The sequence below is a fragment of the Gordionus sp. m RMFG-2023 genome, chromosome 2 (genome assembly GCF_954871325.1).
Source record: "Gordionus sp. m RMFG-2023 chromosome 2, tfGorSpeb1-WG-v2, whole genome shotgun sequence".
NCBI lineage: Eukaryota > Metazoa > Nematomorpha > Gordioida > Chordodea > Parachordodidae > Gordionus > Gordionus sp. m RMFG-2023.
Window position 1 is genome coordinate 17,547,679 of NC_088776.1, and position 16,602 is coordinate 17,564,280.

At 27.8% G+C, this 16,602-nt stretch overlaps 1 protein-coding gene across 2 annotated transcripts; it reads left to right on the forward strand.

Moving 5' to 3' along the window:
• The first annotated feature begins 7,420 nt into the window (after positions 1–7,420).
• Positions 7,421–16,454, forward strand: LOC135923397 (uncharacterized). 2 transcript variants are annotated; one of them, XM_065458118.1, is made up of 8 exons: positions 7,423–7,863; positions 7,907–8,000; positions 8,055–8,276; positions 8,321–8,469; positions 9,055–9,537; positions 10,570–10,648; positions 14,051–14,209; positions 16,067–16,454. In XM_065458118.1, exons 1-8 carry the CDS (start codon positions 7,438–7,440, stop codon positions 16,159–16,161), a joined length of 1,707 nt encoding a protein of 568 aa, XP_065314190.1. In that variant the 5' UTR covers positions 7,423–7,437; the 3' UTR covers positions 16,162–16,454. The 2 variants fall into 2 exon arrangements, with proteins under 2 accessions (XP_065314191.1, XP_065314190.1); XM_065458119.1 differs by lacking the exon at positions 10,570–10,648 and having other exon boundaries at positions 7,421–7,863.
• Positions 16,455–16,602: the final 148 nt, after the last annotated feature.

Sequence of the window (16,602 nt, forward strand, 5' to 3'; positions counted from 1 at the left end):
ACCATGATACAAAACTTCTTATAATCATATGATGAAATACAAGTTTGTCTGTGAACCAACCATATTTAAACAAATTGGTAAATAAATATAATCCCTATATGTAAATAAAAAATTTCTTATAAATATTAAAAGTCTGATCTTCGGAATGTTTAACAAGTGCAAAAAACCTATAAAAAATATTTTAAACTTTTTGATTCATCTTTCTCTACACTGTTAAGGAGTTTAGGCTTTTAGTAAGAAATATTCATTTTACTAAAATCAATTTAGAGAAAAATGTGTATTATTTTAAATTTTGTCAATGTATAATTTTTAGGTAAGGGTTTGAACTATCATTTTGTATTTTGTAAATTCAGATTCAATTATTTTCGGAACTATGACGATTTTGACAGAAATAGTGCGTTTTATTAAATTTAATGATCTGATTTTGCCAGAAATGCACCTTAATAAGTGTAGAATACCCACCATTAATGTTGCGCAATCGGTTAATTTTAGGCAATTCCAAAACGGTTAGCCAAGTTTTTAGGTTAAAAAATCGGCTAAACATAATTAGGCTAAGCATAAAAATAGGCGAAAATTATTCAAAAATAAGGCATCGGCTAAGGAGCTCGGTTAATCGCCCGTCATATATCGTTACATAATAAATATATTAAATAATTTTAATAAAGGCTAGGCTTAGTGATGCGTAATGCTGACGGGCAATTAGCCTAGCTCCCAGTCCCTACATTTTGTCTAATTAGTTTTAGGCGATTTTTCGGTTAAGCCAAATTATGTTTAGCTGATTTTAAGGCTACTAACACTACTTATAAATTTTAATGTAAATTAAAATTTCTTCAGAAATTCAATATAAGATCTTCTGAAATTTATAGGGTGGGTATTCTACACATATTAAAATGCATTTTCGGCAAAATCAGATTTAAAATTTAATAAAACGCGCTCAATTTATGATTTAAAATGAAAAAATAGAACAAAATAAAATTATTAAATACAAAAAAATTTTGGCGCAATCGTATGAAATTCCCAGGGTAGATTCTCTTCGGAATTGGTAAAATCAGATTTATTAGGGAAATTATAAAAGCCCACTATAAATCAGAGACCTACAGGCCCGACCTTAAACCAGGGCTGTATTTTAATTTTTTTAAATATACCCGGGCCGAGCCTAAAATTTTATTTTTTTAAATACATGGGCCGGGTCAAAATCAGCTTTTTTTTAAAAAACTCGGGCCGGGCCATATATTTTAAAACCAAATATTTTAAATCACCATTATTATCTAGGCAAATTAAAAATATATAATATATTTTTAAAAAATCGGGTCTGGGCCAAGCAGATTAGCACAAAGCAACTAAATATTGACAAAATTTTCTAAAACAATTGGCGTAAGGCTGGCTTTGTTGCTAATAGTTTTTTTAATGGCTTCTTTACTGTTAAAGCAAAGCACTAATAGAAACTGATAAAGAAGGAAACATTTTCATAATTTTAGCATTACTACTTCTAATTGTTCAGCGTATTTAAAAAAAATAACAACAGGAAACTCAAAAATATTATCATAATTATTCATAAGCAATACAAATCAGGAACGTGAATAATTTTTTTAAGATTATTTTTCCCTTTTTTTATTCAAGGGTTCCGAGAATTTATATACCGGCATCTGGCTTGTTTTTTGAGAAAATTTATTTCTAAAATAATACTTAATTCATTTTCTATAAAATCATTCTCTATAAAATTCTTCAGTATAAAATAATTCTTTATAAAATCCTTCTCTATAAAATAATTCTCTCTAAAACAATTCTCTGTAAATTCTCTATAAAATAATTCTCTGTAAAACAATTCTCTGTAAAATATTCTCTATAAAATTATTCTCTATAAACGAGATTCTCCATAAACGACATTCAAGTATAATTGTTTTCTCTATATAAAAGTTTCTCTATAAAATAAATTCTCTATAAAATCATTCTCTATAAACGACATTCTATATAATTGTTTTCTCTTTAAAAGTTTCTCTATAAAATAAATTCTCTATAAAAATTCTCTATAAACGAGATTCTCTATAAAATCATTCTCTATAAATGAGATTCTCTATAAACGACATTCTCTATAATTGTTTCCTCTTAAAAAGTTTCTCTATAAAATAAATTCTCTATAAAATCATTCTCTATAAATGATATTCTTTATAAACGACATCCACAATTGTTTTCTCTATTAAAGTTTCTCTATATTTGCATTCTCTATAAAAGATTCTCTGTAAAGACGGGATCCCCATAAAAGGTACAAAATAGGAAATAATACAGATGCAACTACAGTTGCGGCAATTGTAATGACTTATCTTGCAGTACAACATTGACAGACATACTTATCATCACAATGTTGGTAGAATCTTTTTCCCAAAATATTTAACGACTCTGATATAAATGAAAACTATACTTGTAGAACAAAAATGAGCAAGACTATCATCAATGTTTTAGAACCTAAATCCAGGAGGTAAATTCTTGACGATTTGAAAGATGGGCATACATATGCAATTCTAACAGATGCATCTAATAAGGGAAATATTAAAATATTTCCCTTGATCCTCCGCTATTTCAACAAAATAAAGGTCGTTTCAATAAAACTATTAAATTTTTTCCCCTCAAATAGTGAAAAATCCAAAAACATAGCTAACCATATAATGGTAAATATAGCAGATTCGAGACTATCAATAAATTGCTTGTCAGCTTTCTGATCTGATAATGCCTCAGTGAATTTGGTAAAAACAGAGTGTATTTACAGAATTGAGTCAGCACAATGTTGATTGCGATATGTCCCTAATACCCGCCATCGATAGAATTTTAAAATTTTTTAAACCTTTAAAAAAATATTTCTAAATAAAGATTATAAAAGCTGTCCTAACATTTTGGAAATTTTTTTAATAAATGAATGGCAGAGGTATATTTAGGAATGGTTTCACATGTAGGAAATCTAATGCTGTTAATGTGTAGTTGCATTCAGAAGAATCTTAAAGATTCACAAAATTATGCTGCAGATGTGTTCATCTTTACAGTTAAAAATTGACAATAAATTTTATGGCGCCATTGCTAAAACTTATACTATTTTATTTGAGATTTAAATAATAGAACTAAATGTTTACCGTCGTTATTGAGATAATTATAAAATTCCTGGATATTTGTTTAACCATTAGCTCGGCCTGCTAAAGCAATCCTATTTCTCTCCTTTTTCCAGACAGTCTTCATCAGGCTAAAAATGCGCTCAGATGAGGTATTAGAATGAGGTAAGGAGAAGACATACTCGCATATTTTTTCCAAGCATAGGGATTTATCGTTATTACAAAAATTTTTTACTCATTTCTCCTCTACATTTAGATCATCTAACTTTATTTTGGTGAATCATAAAAAATAGAGAGAATTACAATCTCCTCAAACAAGACATCAATGTCTTTCGGTATTTTAAATATATTTATTAAATTGGTTTCTGTTCCAAGGTCATAATATTTATACATTTATAAATAGAGTTATTAAAATCAAATTTTGATTGTAAATATTCAAAAATTGTCTTAATAAAAATATCTGCTTCATTTAAAAATGTATTAATTAGAGTATTATTTGAACATTTTAATATAATATTTTTAGCAATAGCGCCATAAAATTTATTATCAAATTTTAACTGTAGAGATGAACAGAGCTGTAGCATGATTTTGTGAATCTTTTTTAAAAATGAATATTCTGATTGCAACTAAATATTAACTGCATGAAGTAGATTTCCTACATGTGAAACGAATCCCAAATATGCGTCTGCCATTTCATACTCAAAAAAAAATTTAAAAATTTTAGGACAGCTTTTAAAAACTCTATTTAAGAAGTATTTTTTTAAGGGTTAATTTTAAAATTCTATCGATGGTTTGATGACAACCACCTGATAAGTATATATCGCAACAACTCACACCATTCCAAGTCAGACCACTTCACCAACTCTTTTAATTCATTAACTCTTTTAGTTGATGAACTAAATTCGTTAAAACATTTCATCACAATTATTTCGACATCCACAGATAGCATTCATTGCCTTCTTGCAAGAATTATGTAGTATATGGCATATACAGCCAATTGGTATTAATTCCTTATTGTGCTGCCTCAATTCGGTAACTTTTGTTTTTGCCAAAATTTACAGAGGCATTATCAGCGTAGAAAGCTGATATGCAAATCATTGATAAATCAGAATCAGCTATATTTACCATTATGTGGCTAGCTACATAGTTTGATTTTTCACTATCCGAGGAAAAAATTTTAACAGTTTTATTGAAATGTTCTTATTCTTGTTGAAATAGCGAAGGATAGAGGGAAATGTTTTAATATTTCCCTTATTAGATGTATCTATTAGAATTTCATATGGATTCCCATCTTTCAAATCGTCTAGAATTGACCTCTAGGATTCAGATACTAAATCACTTGTGATAGCCTTGCTCATTTTTGTTCTGCCACAAGTAAGGTTTGCACTTATATTGGAGTCGTTAAATATCATGAGAAAAAGATTAGACCCACATTGTGATGATATAGCTATGTGAATGTTGAACTACATGATAGATGTATACAATTTCCGCAAATGTAGTTGCATCTGTATTATTTATTATTTTTGAGAATATATTTGTATTGCAATCGATATTGATATACTCCCCTGTACTGACTTATATGAATGAAATGATGTTGAATTATTATTGGATAAAAATAAAATAGAATAGAAAGAAATTTACAAACTAGACATGTTTTTCGAATAAATATTTAAAATTTATTTAAAAAATATAAAAATAATCAATTAATGTCTCTCAAAATTATTATTTATATATTAAGAACTTTAAAATACTAAAAAAAAAAAATTGCAGGAGAAAAAAAAAATTGCGGTAGATTTTTGCTGGAGATTTCCAATTGCGGTAGTTTTGCGGGAGAGAGATGTCTGCGTGTAAACTAAAAAATTGCGGGAGTCTCCCGCTGATGGGGGGAGACATGGAAATCCTGGATATATAGCGCATATTCCCTCTGACGTTGAGTAACAACAGAGCTACGCTAGGTTTTTCACATTTCCATTTAATTGGAATAAAAGTTAATTTGGGTATAAGTTAAAAATATGAAGAGCCCTCTACACGTTTGTGTGCAAGCCGCAAGTACTTGTACGCTCAACATTTCGAAAAATGTCGCAGACGTCCATAGGCTTAAAAAAACCAAAAGGAGAGGTGTAAAAAAAGAGCCTATGCCCAAGAACTGCAGTTTAAGTTAATTACTTTAAAGGTGAGTTGTGGCTGATTTTAAGTTTAAAGTTTTTATAAAAGAAATAAAATAAAGTAGCTACCGATTAAGTTTGCTATTTGTCCCGATTTAGAAACGTCACATATTATGATTTGAAAAAATTGACGATTGAAATTTTATTCACAGGTGATATTTCATTTGAAATATTTTTCTTTTATTCTGAAAAGTTTTTTAATAGACTTTTAACAATTGTTTAATTTAATGAATTGTTTCATATTTAGATTTAACTTCATTACATCTTTAGTAGTCTTATAGTACCAGAGAGATTTATATTTTGTATATTCTTTTTTATTATAGGTGTAAAGCCATGTAATAGCATCATGAACTAAATTTTGATCCGAATTTCTTATGATATGAGCCAAAAATTGAATGCGGCGCTTTCTCAGGGTGATGTATATCGGAGTATGTTTAGATGTTTTTCATAAATTATTATTTGATATAACCTTCGGATAAAAAAAACCATTTATGATTCTAAGACAATTATTTATTAAGGATTGGAGTCTCCTATTTTCTGTTAATAAATTCCCATAAGTCACCCCCAAAAAGCAATGGGGATAATTGTAGAATTAAAAATTCTAAGTCTGGTGTAAACAGAGATCTCCTTTGTTTTCCATATTTTCATATACTTGTAAAAAGCCCCTTTTGCCTTTTGTATTCTTATTTTCATCTCTTCTTTACAGCAGCCCTTGTTGTCAAACAATATGCCTAAGTATTTAATGTTATCTACTATCTTAATAATATTACCATCGATTATGATATTTGGATTTTGGGCTGAACTAGGGGAAGGAAGAATGACTGTTTTGTTAAAAATATTTTCAAACCCATTTTTAGACTTAAATTTTCTAATAGGTATAACAGATTTTCCGTTTCTTTGATGTTTAAAGACACAACAGCGATGTCATCCGCATATGATATTATCCTATTTTCTAGATGTAACTTTGCGTTTGAGCTTAGATCCATTAAACTCGCGGCTTCCGAGACTCTATTTATAATTTTATACATTATGAGATTAAACAGAAGAGGTGAAAGTACACATCCTTGTTTAACACCTTTCTTAATCTTAAAAGGGGGGATGTCTTATTATTGATTTTGATACAACCGGTAAGATTCGTGTAATGGGTTTTTAATATGTTAATTATATTTGATTCAATCCCGCATTCCAGCAGCGTCTTCCATAAAGCATCATGATTTACATTATCAAAAGCTCTGCTGAAATCGTCGAAAGTGAAGTAGGCGGGAATTTTATATTTCCAACATTTTTGCATTATTATTTTTAGTGCTAAAATTGGTTCTAGTATATTTTTCTTTGGTCTGTACTGTAGGTACAAAAGTATTAATTTATATGCATTTAAAAGCCGGATAAAGGCGGTGGCGTTGTATAATAAATACGCTAAACATCATCCAAATTTTATTAAAATACAATAAGACTCATGATCATATCGTCGCTTTTGATCCCAAAACCATTTAGGTGAGCTTCAGAGAAACCCAACCCTTTCTGAATTTGAATCCATCCGAAGCTTGTAGATTTCTCGATCAATGTTTATAATAGCTAAGTCACTGCATTTGAAACAACAATTATTTTTATAAATAGATAATTTTTGAACTTTAGTAACCATATAAAAATTCAAGAACTTTCAACGCAATATATCATTACCTTTAAAAGTGAGAACACTGAAGTCTGCCACCATTGGTCTGCCATTAAAATTTATAGACGAAATATAAATGTAATTCGATGACACATTCTCAGATAATGACATTTACTATAATCATATTTAAAAGTAAAATGATATATTTTTAAGATAAAAATTAAATATAAATATAGCCACAATAGTAAAAATAAAATAAAAATTTACTTTATCAACCGGCTTATATGAAATTCTGAATTTCTTCCTTACGGGCCTATAAAAACTGTAACTTTTGCCTTCATAGAAAATTTCTCACTAAGATTAGCAGCCAGTATACCTAATAATCTATTGAATTAAATTCATATTTATTTACAACAGAATTACTACAATATGTTAAATAGCCAGTCAGTCTCTTAATAGAAAGGTTCAGACAACCGACAGTTAGAATAAAAAAAATACGGGATTTTTTCTAATAAAAGATTACTCTACAAATTTTGCTTATGATTGGATAAAGAATATCATTATGACTATTTTACCAATTAAAAAAGTTAGTAAGGAATCGAAAGAAATAGAAAATAGAAATCAAGATAATAGCCACATTAACACATCATCTCATATAATTCATTCGCATTATTTGCCCACTCACATACAACATCAAGAAAACAGAAATATTATTGCTAGGTCTCGAGGTTATATATCTTCAACATCTCCTAATTCTTATATTGAAGAGAATATCCCGAGCACAAGTTTAGAAAATTCAACATCAAATGATGGTCTCCAAATAAACAAACGTAAAGTTAAAAAATCGCCAAATAGAATTAACAGAAAGCATAAGAATAATAAGATAAATAAAAATTCTAACCAAAATTTAGAAGATATTTCAGAGTATAACAGTGGAGATGAATATGATCATCCAAATGTTATAATAGACCCAGAAAAATTAAAGGAGGTTTTATATATTAAAAAATATTTTGACTATTTATAATATATAGATGGAACGCTTGTTTGAAAAGAGTTTGGAAGAGGAAAAAGGTTATAAAATTAAAAAAATGAGTGAAGATGGAGCATGCTTATTTAGGGCTGTTGGTAAATAATTATAAATAGCTGATAATAATTTTACCACCCTGTTCATATTTTTAGCGGATCAAGTTTATGGAGATCAAGAGATGCATGGTATTATAAGAAAGCACTGTATGGATTATATGTTGAAAAATGGAGATTATTATTCACAATTTATCACTGAAAACTTTGACAAATATATCACCCGCAAAAGTAAAGATAACAGTCATGGTAATCATTTGGAGATTCAAGCAATGGCTGAAATGTATAATAGGCCTATGGAAGTTTATGAATATTGTTTAGGTTTATTTTTTATGTATTTAATATATATTAATATTTCATTTTAGAGCCAATCAATATTTTTCATGGTTATAATGAATCCACAAATGAGCCTATAAGATTAAGCTATCACAAAAATTCACATTACAACTCAATTATAGATCCATTTAAAGCTACTATTGGAGTTGGTCTTGGATTTCCTTTACATATTCCAGGAGTAAAAAAAAATTTTAATTAATTTTTATATTTTAAAGGAGGGGAAATATACCATTTTTATTTAAATTACAAAAAATGTTGATTACTACAGAAGGATATTTTTGTGAATTGTGTTTTATAATCATTTAAATTTGTTCAACTATAAAGGCATGCCAAAATAAATATCTTGAGGTATAAGTGTTTAGATTCCATTTCCATCATCATAGTTTTAGGCTAAAAATGTAAATTTAATCACTAGGGGCTCAAAACTGCAGTGAATTACAATGATTATGAATTAAGGCAGAAAATTGCCTATCAAATTTTTTATAATGAAAAATATTTTTAATCTAACTCTTATCTTTTACTAACATTAGGCCACATCAGGTCATTATAGCTTCTACATATATACATCTAATTGTTGATGCACCCAGTCTTATCCTATAATAATTACTGTAGAGCTTTCACAAAGATATCTTTTTGCAGGAATGCATAGAACCTTACTAAATTTGAACAAATTTTAGTTTCTAATAATTTTATCACTATTATTACCTTAGATGATCTTATCTGTCTCCTTTTCTTTTATTATATTCACTATTTTAATGAAAAGGCTGCTGACCAAAATTTACTTCTAGATGGTTTCAGAGCCTCAGAAGCTCTCCAAATTGAAGAGGCCATGCTCAAGGATAAAATAGCAGCCACGGATTGGGAAGCAACAAATCAAATCATTGAAGAACAAGTAGCCCGGGAATCATACTTGCAATGGCTTAAGGACACTGGCCGGGCTCCCTTTCATCACCATAGTATCACAGAACTTAAAAAATTGAGTTCCAAAGCTCTAAATCAATTTCATAATAACACAATGACTTTAGTGGCAGATAACCATAAAGAGGGCCTAAAGGGGGAAACAGTCATGGAAAATGGGAAAAAATTGGAAAATCTTGATAAATTAGACAAATCTGATAAAGTAGATATCTCTTCCCATAATATAGCTGTGAATGATGATATTTTTGTTCATCACAGAGATAAAGAAGATTCATTATCAACCTCTTCAGCTTCTGTATCTTCTGGTCATTCATATACCAATCAAGAAGTTAAAACAATTTATTTTTAAATTTTTTGTGTTAAAAAGCACTCTTTTTGGAGTTAAGATTAGAATTTTTTCTCACAATGAATTAATTACTAGAACCTGATTATTATTATCCTGAATACAGAGATATACTAGACTATGTTTGGATCTTCCCTATTTGAATTTGGCCTTTTTAATTAAAATAATTGGTAGCATGATAAGCTTGAAGAAATAAAGGCCACTGATAGGAGTAATTAGAGAATTTCTTGCTTGAATCACCCTAAATATTTAAAAATAAAAATGTAATTTAAGCAAGTGTTGCATGATCAAGTAAAACTGTAAGTTATATATAATATTATAAGGACTAAGTATCCCCTTCTTTTAAAAGTTCAAATATGTTTCAATGATCATCATTTTTTGGAACTGTTCTGATAATAGTTTTTCATGTAAAATGTAAAGACATAATGTTTAAACTTTCGTTATTTTTTTTCAAAAGACACTAAAAATATAATAATAATAGTGGTAGGATTCTGATATTCTACTTCTAAACTACTTAATATAATAATAATTTAATATGAAATTTCTGGCATGCTCCAAAACAGTTTTTTTGAAATACTTATGTTCTTCCAGAGACCTAATGGTCAGAGCCAGCCCATGGCCCATAGTGGTCTAATATTATATTTTTTAGCATGCTGGGCCTGGGTTCTTGAAATTTTTTTAAAATCAATTTGGGCTGGGCTTAGACCTAAAATTTTTAATTTAAATTTAGCTAATTTAAAACATTTGCTAACTTCTGGGGCCAGGTTTGGGAATTTTTTTTAATATTAAATATGGGCTAGACTGGACCTAGGCCTAAAAATCTTTTACTACAGGCCTAGAAAAGTTTGATTAGGTCCATGAAGGTCAATGTGTTCCTCTCAAATTTTAAGCTTTTCCATTCTTCCCCCAAGTTCCATGTATAAGCAATAAATTTATTTTTACTTAATGTATTTCATTACAATGTGTACTCGAGAAAAAGATTTTTTTTTACATAATTATTTTTAAAATTTTATCAAGATACTCGAAACAATGAATAAAACATTGACTACTTCACTCATTGACGAAGAATTAAATAAACAATTTTATTCTATTGATGGTACGCAATTTTATTTAGTATGAATTTGATTTCTTGTGACGTTCGCCACCTTTTTAGTCCTCCTTTTTGCTGTTTTTAAAGAAACATTTTGCTTAAATACAAAAAAATATTTTTGTGCGCTCAAATTAAATTTAGGCGTCCTGAGCACGAGTTTGATTTTCCCAGGCGACCTCACTAATTTCCTATTAAATTATGATTTTTTCATGCATTTTTTTCTTCTCATTTGATTTCATCTTAATATGATTAAATTCAAGTTTTAAAAAAATATAGGTTTTCTAACTCTTAGATAATTTTTCATTCATTTTTTTTAACAAAACTATAAGAATACACCATACGCATTATATAAGCACATCATCGGGCCTCTTTTTGGTGGCCTGGTCCATCTGCTTTAATTTAAAAATATAAGTTCGAGTTTATCTGTTGATCCCACTCAGAAACAGAACTGTTTATGCAGGGCCTAATGAATATTTGTTATACACTAAGTACGGTGAAAATATTTTGGGGCAGATTTGACATGCATAAAATATAAATGTAGGTAAACTTTATTATTTATCAAGAATTAATACACTGGTTTTCTTTTTCACAAACAATTTTTATTTTTTTATATATATAAATTTATTATAAGGGAAAATATAAGAGATGACGTTATGGCTTGTATATTAATAAAATCCTAGCCATCTCATATCGACTAACTCTAGCCAAATCAGTCCTAATTACCATATATCGTTATTAGCTTTAAACGTTACTTTTAAAAAGTAACTTGTTACAATGTTTAAAATGTAATTAGTTTTAATTACGAGTAAAGTAGCTCGTTACCGTTACATTTTATAAGTAATTAGTTAGTAACAATTACAAGTTATATCTTTAAAAGGTAAATAGTTTTCATATTAGCTACTACTTTTTAAAGTAAAGTTACTGTTACATTTTAGAAATATTTAGTTCCATTGCAATTACCTTATAATTAATTTATATAACTTATTATTTCGCAATAAATTTTTTTTTATTATATATAATAATTTTGCGATTTACAAATTTTTATTCAAAGGAATTTTAATGGAATACAATTTAAATAAAAGAAATCACTGAAAAAAATAAACCATATATTTATTTTTAAAAAAAGGCTCTCTCATTTTTCTCAAAAATAGGCCTCTATGTAGACTAAACAACTACAGGATCACTTGATGATTGCTAATAAACTTTTTTTATAATTTGGGAGACTTCCCTAAAGATTATGACTTTTGGGTTTTCAAATATGATATTTACTAGTTCCATATCCTAGTACATTTTGCTAGTAATTAAGCCTATTCAAAAACGAATACGAATATAGAAGTGCATTATTCGATTCGAAAAATTCGTTTTTAAAAATATTATAAAATAATTCATACCAAAATATATTGCCAGATTCTTAATATTTTTTTATTTCGGACCCAATTTGAAACAGAAGAAATTATTTTAATAATCTCATAATAAAGAAAATGCGATCAAGCTATTAGCGAAATTAAAATCCATAATAATTTAATTTATAATGCCAAACCAATTTTTAAGGAAAAAAGTTTTACTTATTGTTTCTTCTTTATAAGAATGAGATTTATGAGCGCAAATTAGTTCCAATTAAGAAAATCCTTTTGCAGGCAGTTTATGTATACCTTGTTAATCACACAACCCATTAGATTGATAAGTTATCAATATAATAAATGATTAAATTTTATAAAAAATATTTATATATTCAAATGTTCATTTAAATAATTATTTAAATATTTGATCAAATTATTCTAATAATTTGATATGAATACAACTAATTAGTCAAATAAATTAATTGTTCTAATAATTCATCGAATCAAATCGAATAATTCTTTATTCTCATTTGAAAAAACGAATAATTTACTATTTTCGATTTGTTTTGAATAGGCCTGCTAGTAATAGACGACTGCAGAGGTGAATAAAGCAGTTTTAGGAAAACAATTAGTTATCCTATGCTCTACAAGATGGAATAGTATGCTTGATAGCTTAAATAGTTGATTAAAATTTAAAAATGAACTAACGAAATTATGCGAAAAATTAAATTTTCTAAAACTAGAGGATATTGAAATAAATATTTAGAAGAATATTGCAATAATGATCTTTGGCCATGGCCATTGACATAATACAAGAAATGAACTGCCATTATGGGGAATCAGTTTAATAAATGTTGTTCAAAAAAGTTCAAACTTTTTCCAACTTAACCATTGCAATTGCAAAATCTTTATAGAAGATTTTAAAATATTTATGAATTTGATAATGGTTTGAAAACAGCATTTTTAGCCACTTTCTCTCACCCATATTTTTAAAAATCGGTGGACTGACGATGCCATATAAAAAAACATCAAAATTTGTTGAAAAACGAAGCCTTAATTAATTTTTAGAAATAGTGTGGAAGTAAAAATGCCTGTTGAACGATTATTTAGTTCACAAATCAAATATTACTAAGAGACAAAATTGATAATATTAAAAAATAATGCGATCTAAATGCTAAATTGTTTCGTTAATATATTTACTATTTTATATAACAAATTAGTCCATTTTCTACCCAAATATATTATCGGATATTTTATAAAAATAGTATCTTATCTTATTGAAATTTTTAAGTATCTTGTATCTTAGATTCAAAATTTCCAAATATATTCGAATACAATTTTCTAAAAATTTGCCTAACCTTGAACTAATGTTTATGATTGATTTAAAGCTTCTCTCACGATGCTATTTTAAACGAAAGTCATTGATTTGTACCTGTTTTCATTTTTATATAAAAACAATTTTTATAATTAAATTTGGAAATAAGAATGGATTATTTATAGACAATCAAATTTTATGATGAGGAAAAATGAGATTGCGTGATTTTCTTTCAATTTGCCATTAATAAATAATATTCTCATTATACGTTTTATTTGTCTGAATGTCCAGGTTTCTCATTTAATTTATAAAAAAAGAAGATATTATGATATGAATTATTATCGAATAATCTTTTATTTCATGACTTGTAACCATGATGGGAGAAAGAAATTCATCTTGGAAGATTTTCCAATTTTCTTAAATATTATTTTAAACTAATACACCCCTCCCCCCATTTCTCTCTCCCCTATGCCCTGTTTTTTTTTAAATATTAGATAAAAATGTTTAGATACTTTTTATATTCTAAATAACATTCTTTATTTCTACAAACATCCACATAATACATAAAACTACACTCAAAATGATACGATATAAAACTGATAAAAATAGAATTCATAAAATAATCATGCGAATAAAATATAAAATAATATCTTCTCGAATTCATGGGCGAACGTCTATAAATGCCAATTATACACTAAGGAAACAACGGCGAACACAGTTGTTTATTATAATTTATAAAAATAAAAATAAAAGTTGTACAAAAAACAGATTCGTTGCCCTCCACTTCGTCTCAACCTCTCAGTCACGATAAACAATCCGATGATCACACCCAATCCGTATCCTATTCCGATTACTACTTGGACGAAGACGAAACCAATTCCATTATAGCCAATCTTCCACCCGACATTTTAGGTAATTTAACAGTATCTAAATAATCACTTTTGTGATGAAAACTAGGTATTAGTGTTGTTAAACGGCTAATTTAATATTCTACCCGGGAAAATATAGCTTAAACATCGAGATTTCACATAGATGTCCAAGCCTTCGTGCTATCTGTGAGCAAAATCATTAAGCTTGCCTAATATTTTTCCTGCCAAAATATTCAGTTAGCCGTTTTAAAAATCTTCTCAAATCGAGCCCTTATCATAGAAAAGACGTAATTTTTTTTATTTAGGCATACGTAGAGGTCGGCAAGGAGATTTTTTTGCAGCCCAACTGAGCCCGAAATTTATTTTTTCAACCCGACCCGAACCTGATGAGCGTCAATATTATAATATCCAAAATACATTTAAAAATTGTGTATTACCTTAAATAAAAATTTTTACTGCTATAATATAATCTTATATTAAGTTGCATTTTATTTAAATTGGAAACATATACTTTTTTATTCAGTTTAAATATTAAAAAAGTTTAAATACAATCGAATTTAAAAATTGTTGCGGTTACTTTAAAATAATATGCATAATATTATGAGCATATAAATATATATCTATATCATTATTAATAGTATCACATAGTGAATAATTATGATATATAAATAATGAGGAGTCGAGTTTGTCAGACTTAAACAAGCCCTCCTATCTTCAAAGGCCCTACCAGCCGATGCTTTATCAAGAGAGGTACTTTAACGAGTATAGAAGCTAGTGTTGTTAAACGGGTCATTTCGAGCCAATTTTTGAAAACAGCTAACTTAATATTTCATAGAAAAATATTACAAAGCCTGAAGATTTTGCTCATAGAAGGAACAAAGATTTAAACATATATTATCAAAATCTCGAGGCTTAAGCAATATATTTCTGGTTATAACATTGAGTTAGCCGTTTGAAAAATCGGCTCAAAACGAGCCGTTTAACAACATTAATAGTAGCTAGTATAAAGGAAAAAATTATTGGTAACACAATTTTGGCTAACCTTACGATTAAAAAGCGAATGAAACAATTTAGTCTGAAGAAAACTATCAATGTTTCATGATAATTATATATTATTTTAATCCAAAGATAAAAACAAATTTAAAAAAATTGCCGAAATTGACAACATGATAGAATGGAAAATAAAGTAGAACTAAATATCTGGTTTTCAATAATGTTTAGTACCTGTCTAGTTTTTATTAATTCTTCAATCCATTTTCTTACCCACAAAAAGCCACATAATATCCACATAGCACCTCAAGTGTGAAATCAACCAAAATTCTGGAAGCATTAAAGCGTTACTGGCAAAATAAGATTAAACTGTCAAGATTGGCATCATGTGAAAACAAACATTATGGAAACGAAAATATTTTGGTGAGTCCATGTAATGACTGATAAGTACTTATTAATTCATTAATCAGTTTTTCCAGACAATAAACAAAAACCAGGTATTAGCGAAATAAATAAACAACACGCCTTACCACCCATTCATAGTTAATTTGAATTTGTAGCGAGTTATACAAAATACGCTGTATTTTTGTATTCTCTGCTGTGAATGAGGGGTTGCCTTACATTCCCAGTTGGCACGAATTCATAGCGATGTACACAATATATGTTGTATTTTTATATACTTCGTTGCAACCTTTACAATTGAAAATAGAAATGATCAAATGTCGATCCCTTACAAATTATAACCCTCATATTAAAATTTTTATAGATTTATATTTTGGACATGTTTTTTTATATTAAAAAAAGCTTATTTCTTCTTTTTTGTTAATGTTTCAAAAGCTTGTGGATTTAATTTTTTGATATTTTGAACACAACCTTAAATATTTTCTTTTTTAAATAAAATTCGACATAGGTTTAAACGTATGGGAGAACGATAAAGATATAGCAAAAGCCTTAGCTGCCTCACAACAAGAATACCTAGATCAATTAAAAAAGAATCTTTTATAGCCTTCATGATTATACCTATTACCCTTAAAAAAAGTCTTTCATTAGAAACAATAAGGTATTAGTTTGTATTTAAATTCTATTACTCTCTTCTTAATCATCTGGTCCTAATAGCTTAAAAGTATTCACGCGATAGACAAGGTATTTAAAATTATAAAATTTCGATAACACCTCGGCTAATTTTATTCCTTAAATTATTATTTTGCCTCTATAAAATTGATAAAACAAACCAACTTAATGATTTTTTTTAATATAATTTTTTTCGATGTATCTTATTTCGCATTACTCGTTTCGCACTAAGCAAATTATAATTATTTATAATAATTTACGAATTCTTCATTTATTTAATATAATTATAAAATAAAATGTTTTTTTGGAAATATGTTTTATCTTGGTTGAGATGAGAAAATTATTAAAAATATATATCATTTGTGGGCATAAGAA

Bases quoted from the DNA above. Each gene is read 5' to 3' on its own strand.
- LOC135923397 (XM_065458118.1), top strand. From the start codon at position 7,438: ATGACTATTTTACCAATTAAAAAAGTTAGTAAGGAATCGAAAGAAATA. The intron at 7,864-7,906 runs GTTTTATATATT...TATAATATATAG, and splicing joins ACCCAGAAAAATTAAAGGAG to ATGGAACGCTTGTTTGAAAA. The intron at 8,001-8,054 runs GTAAATAATTAT...TCATATTTTTAG, and splicing joins ATGCTTATTTAGGGCTGTTG to CGGATCAAGTTTATGGAGAT.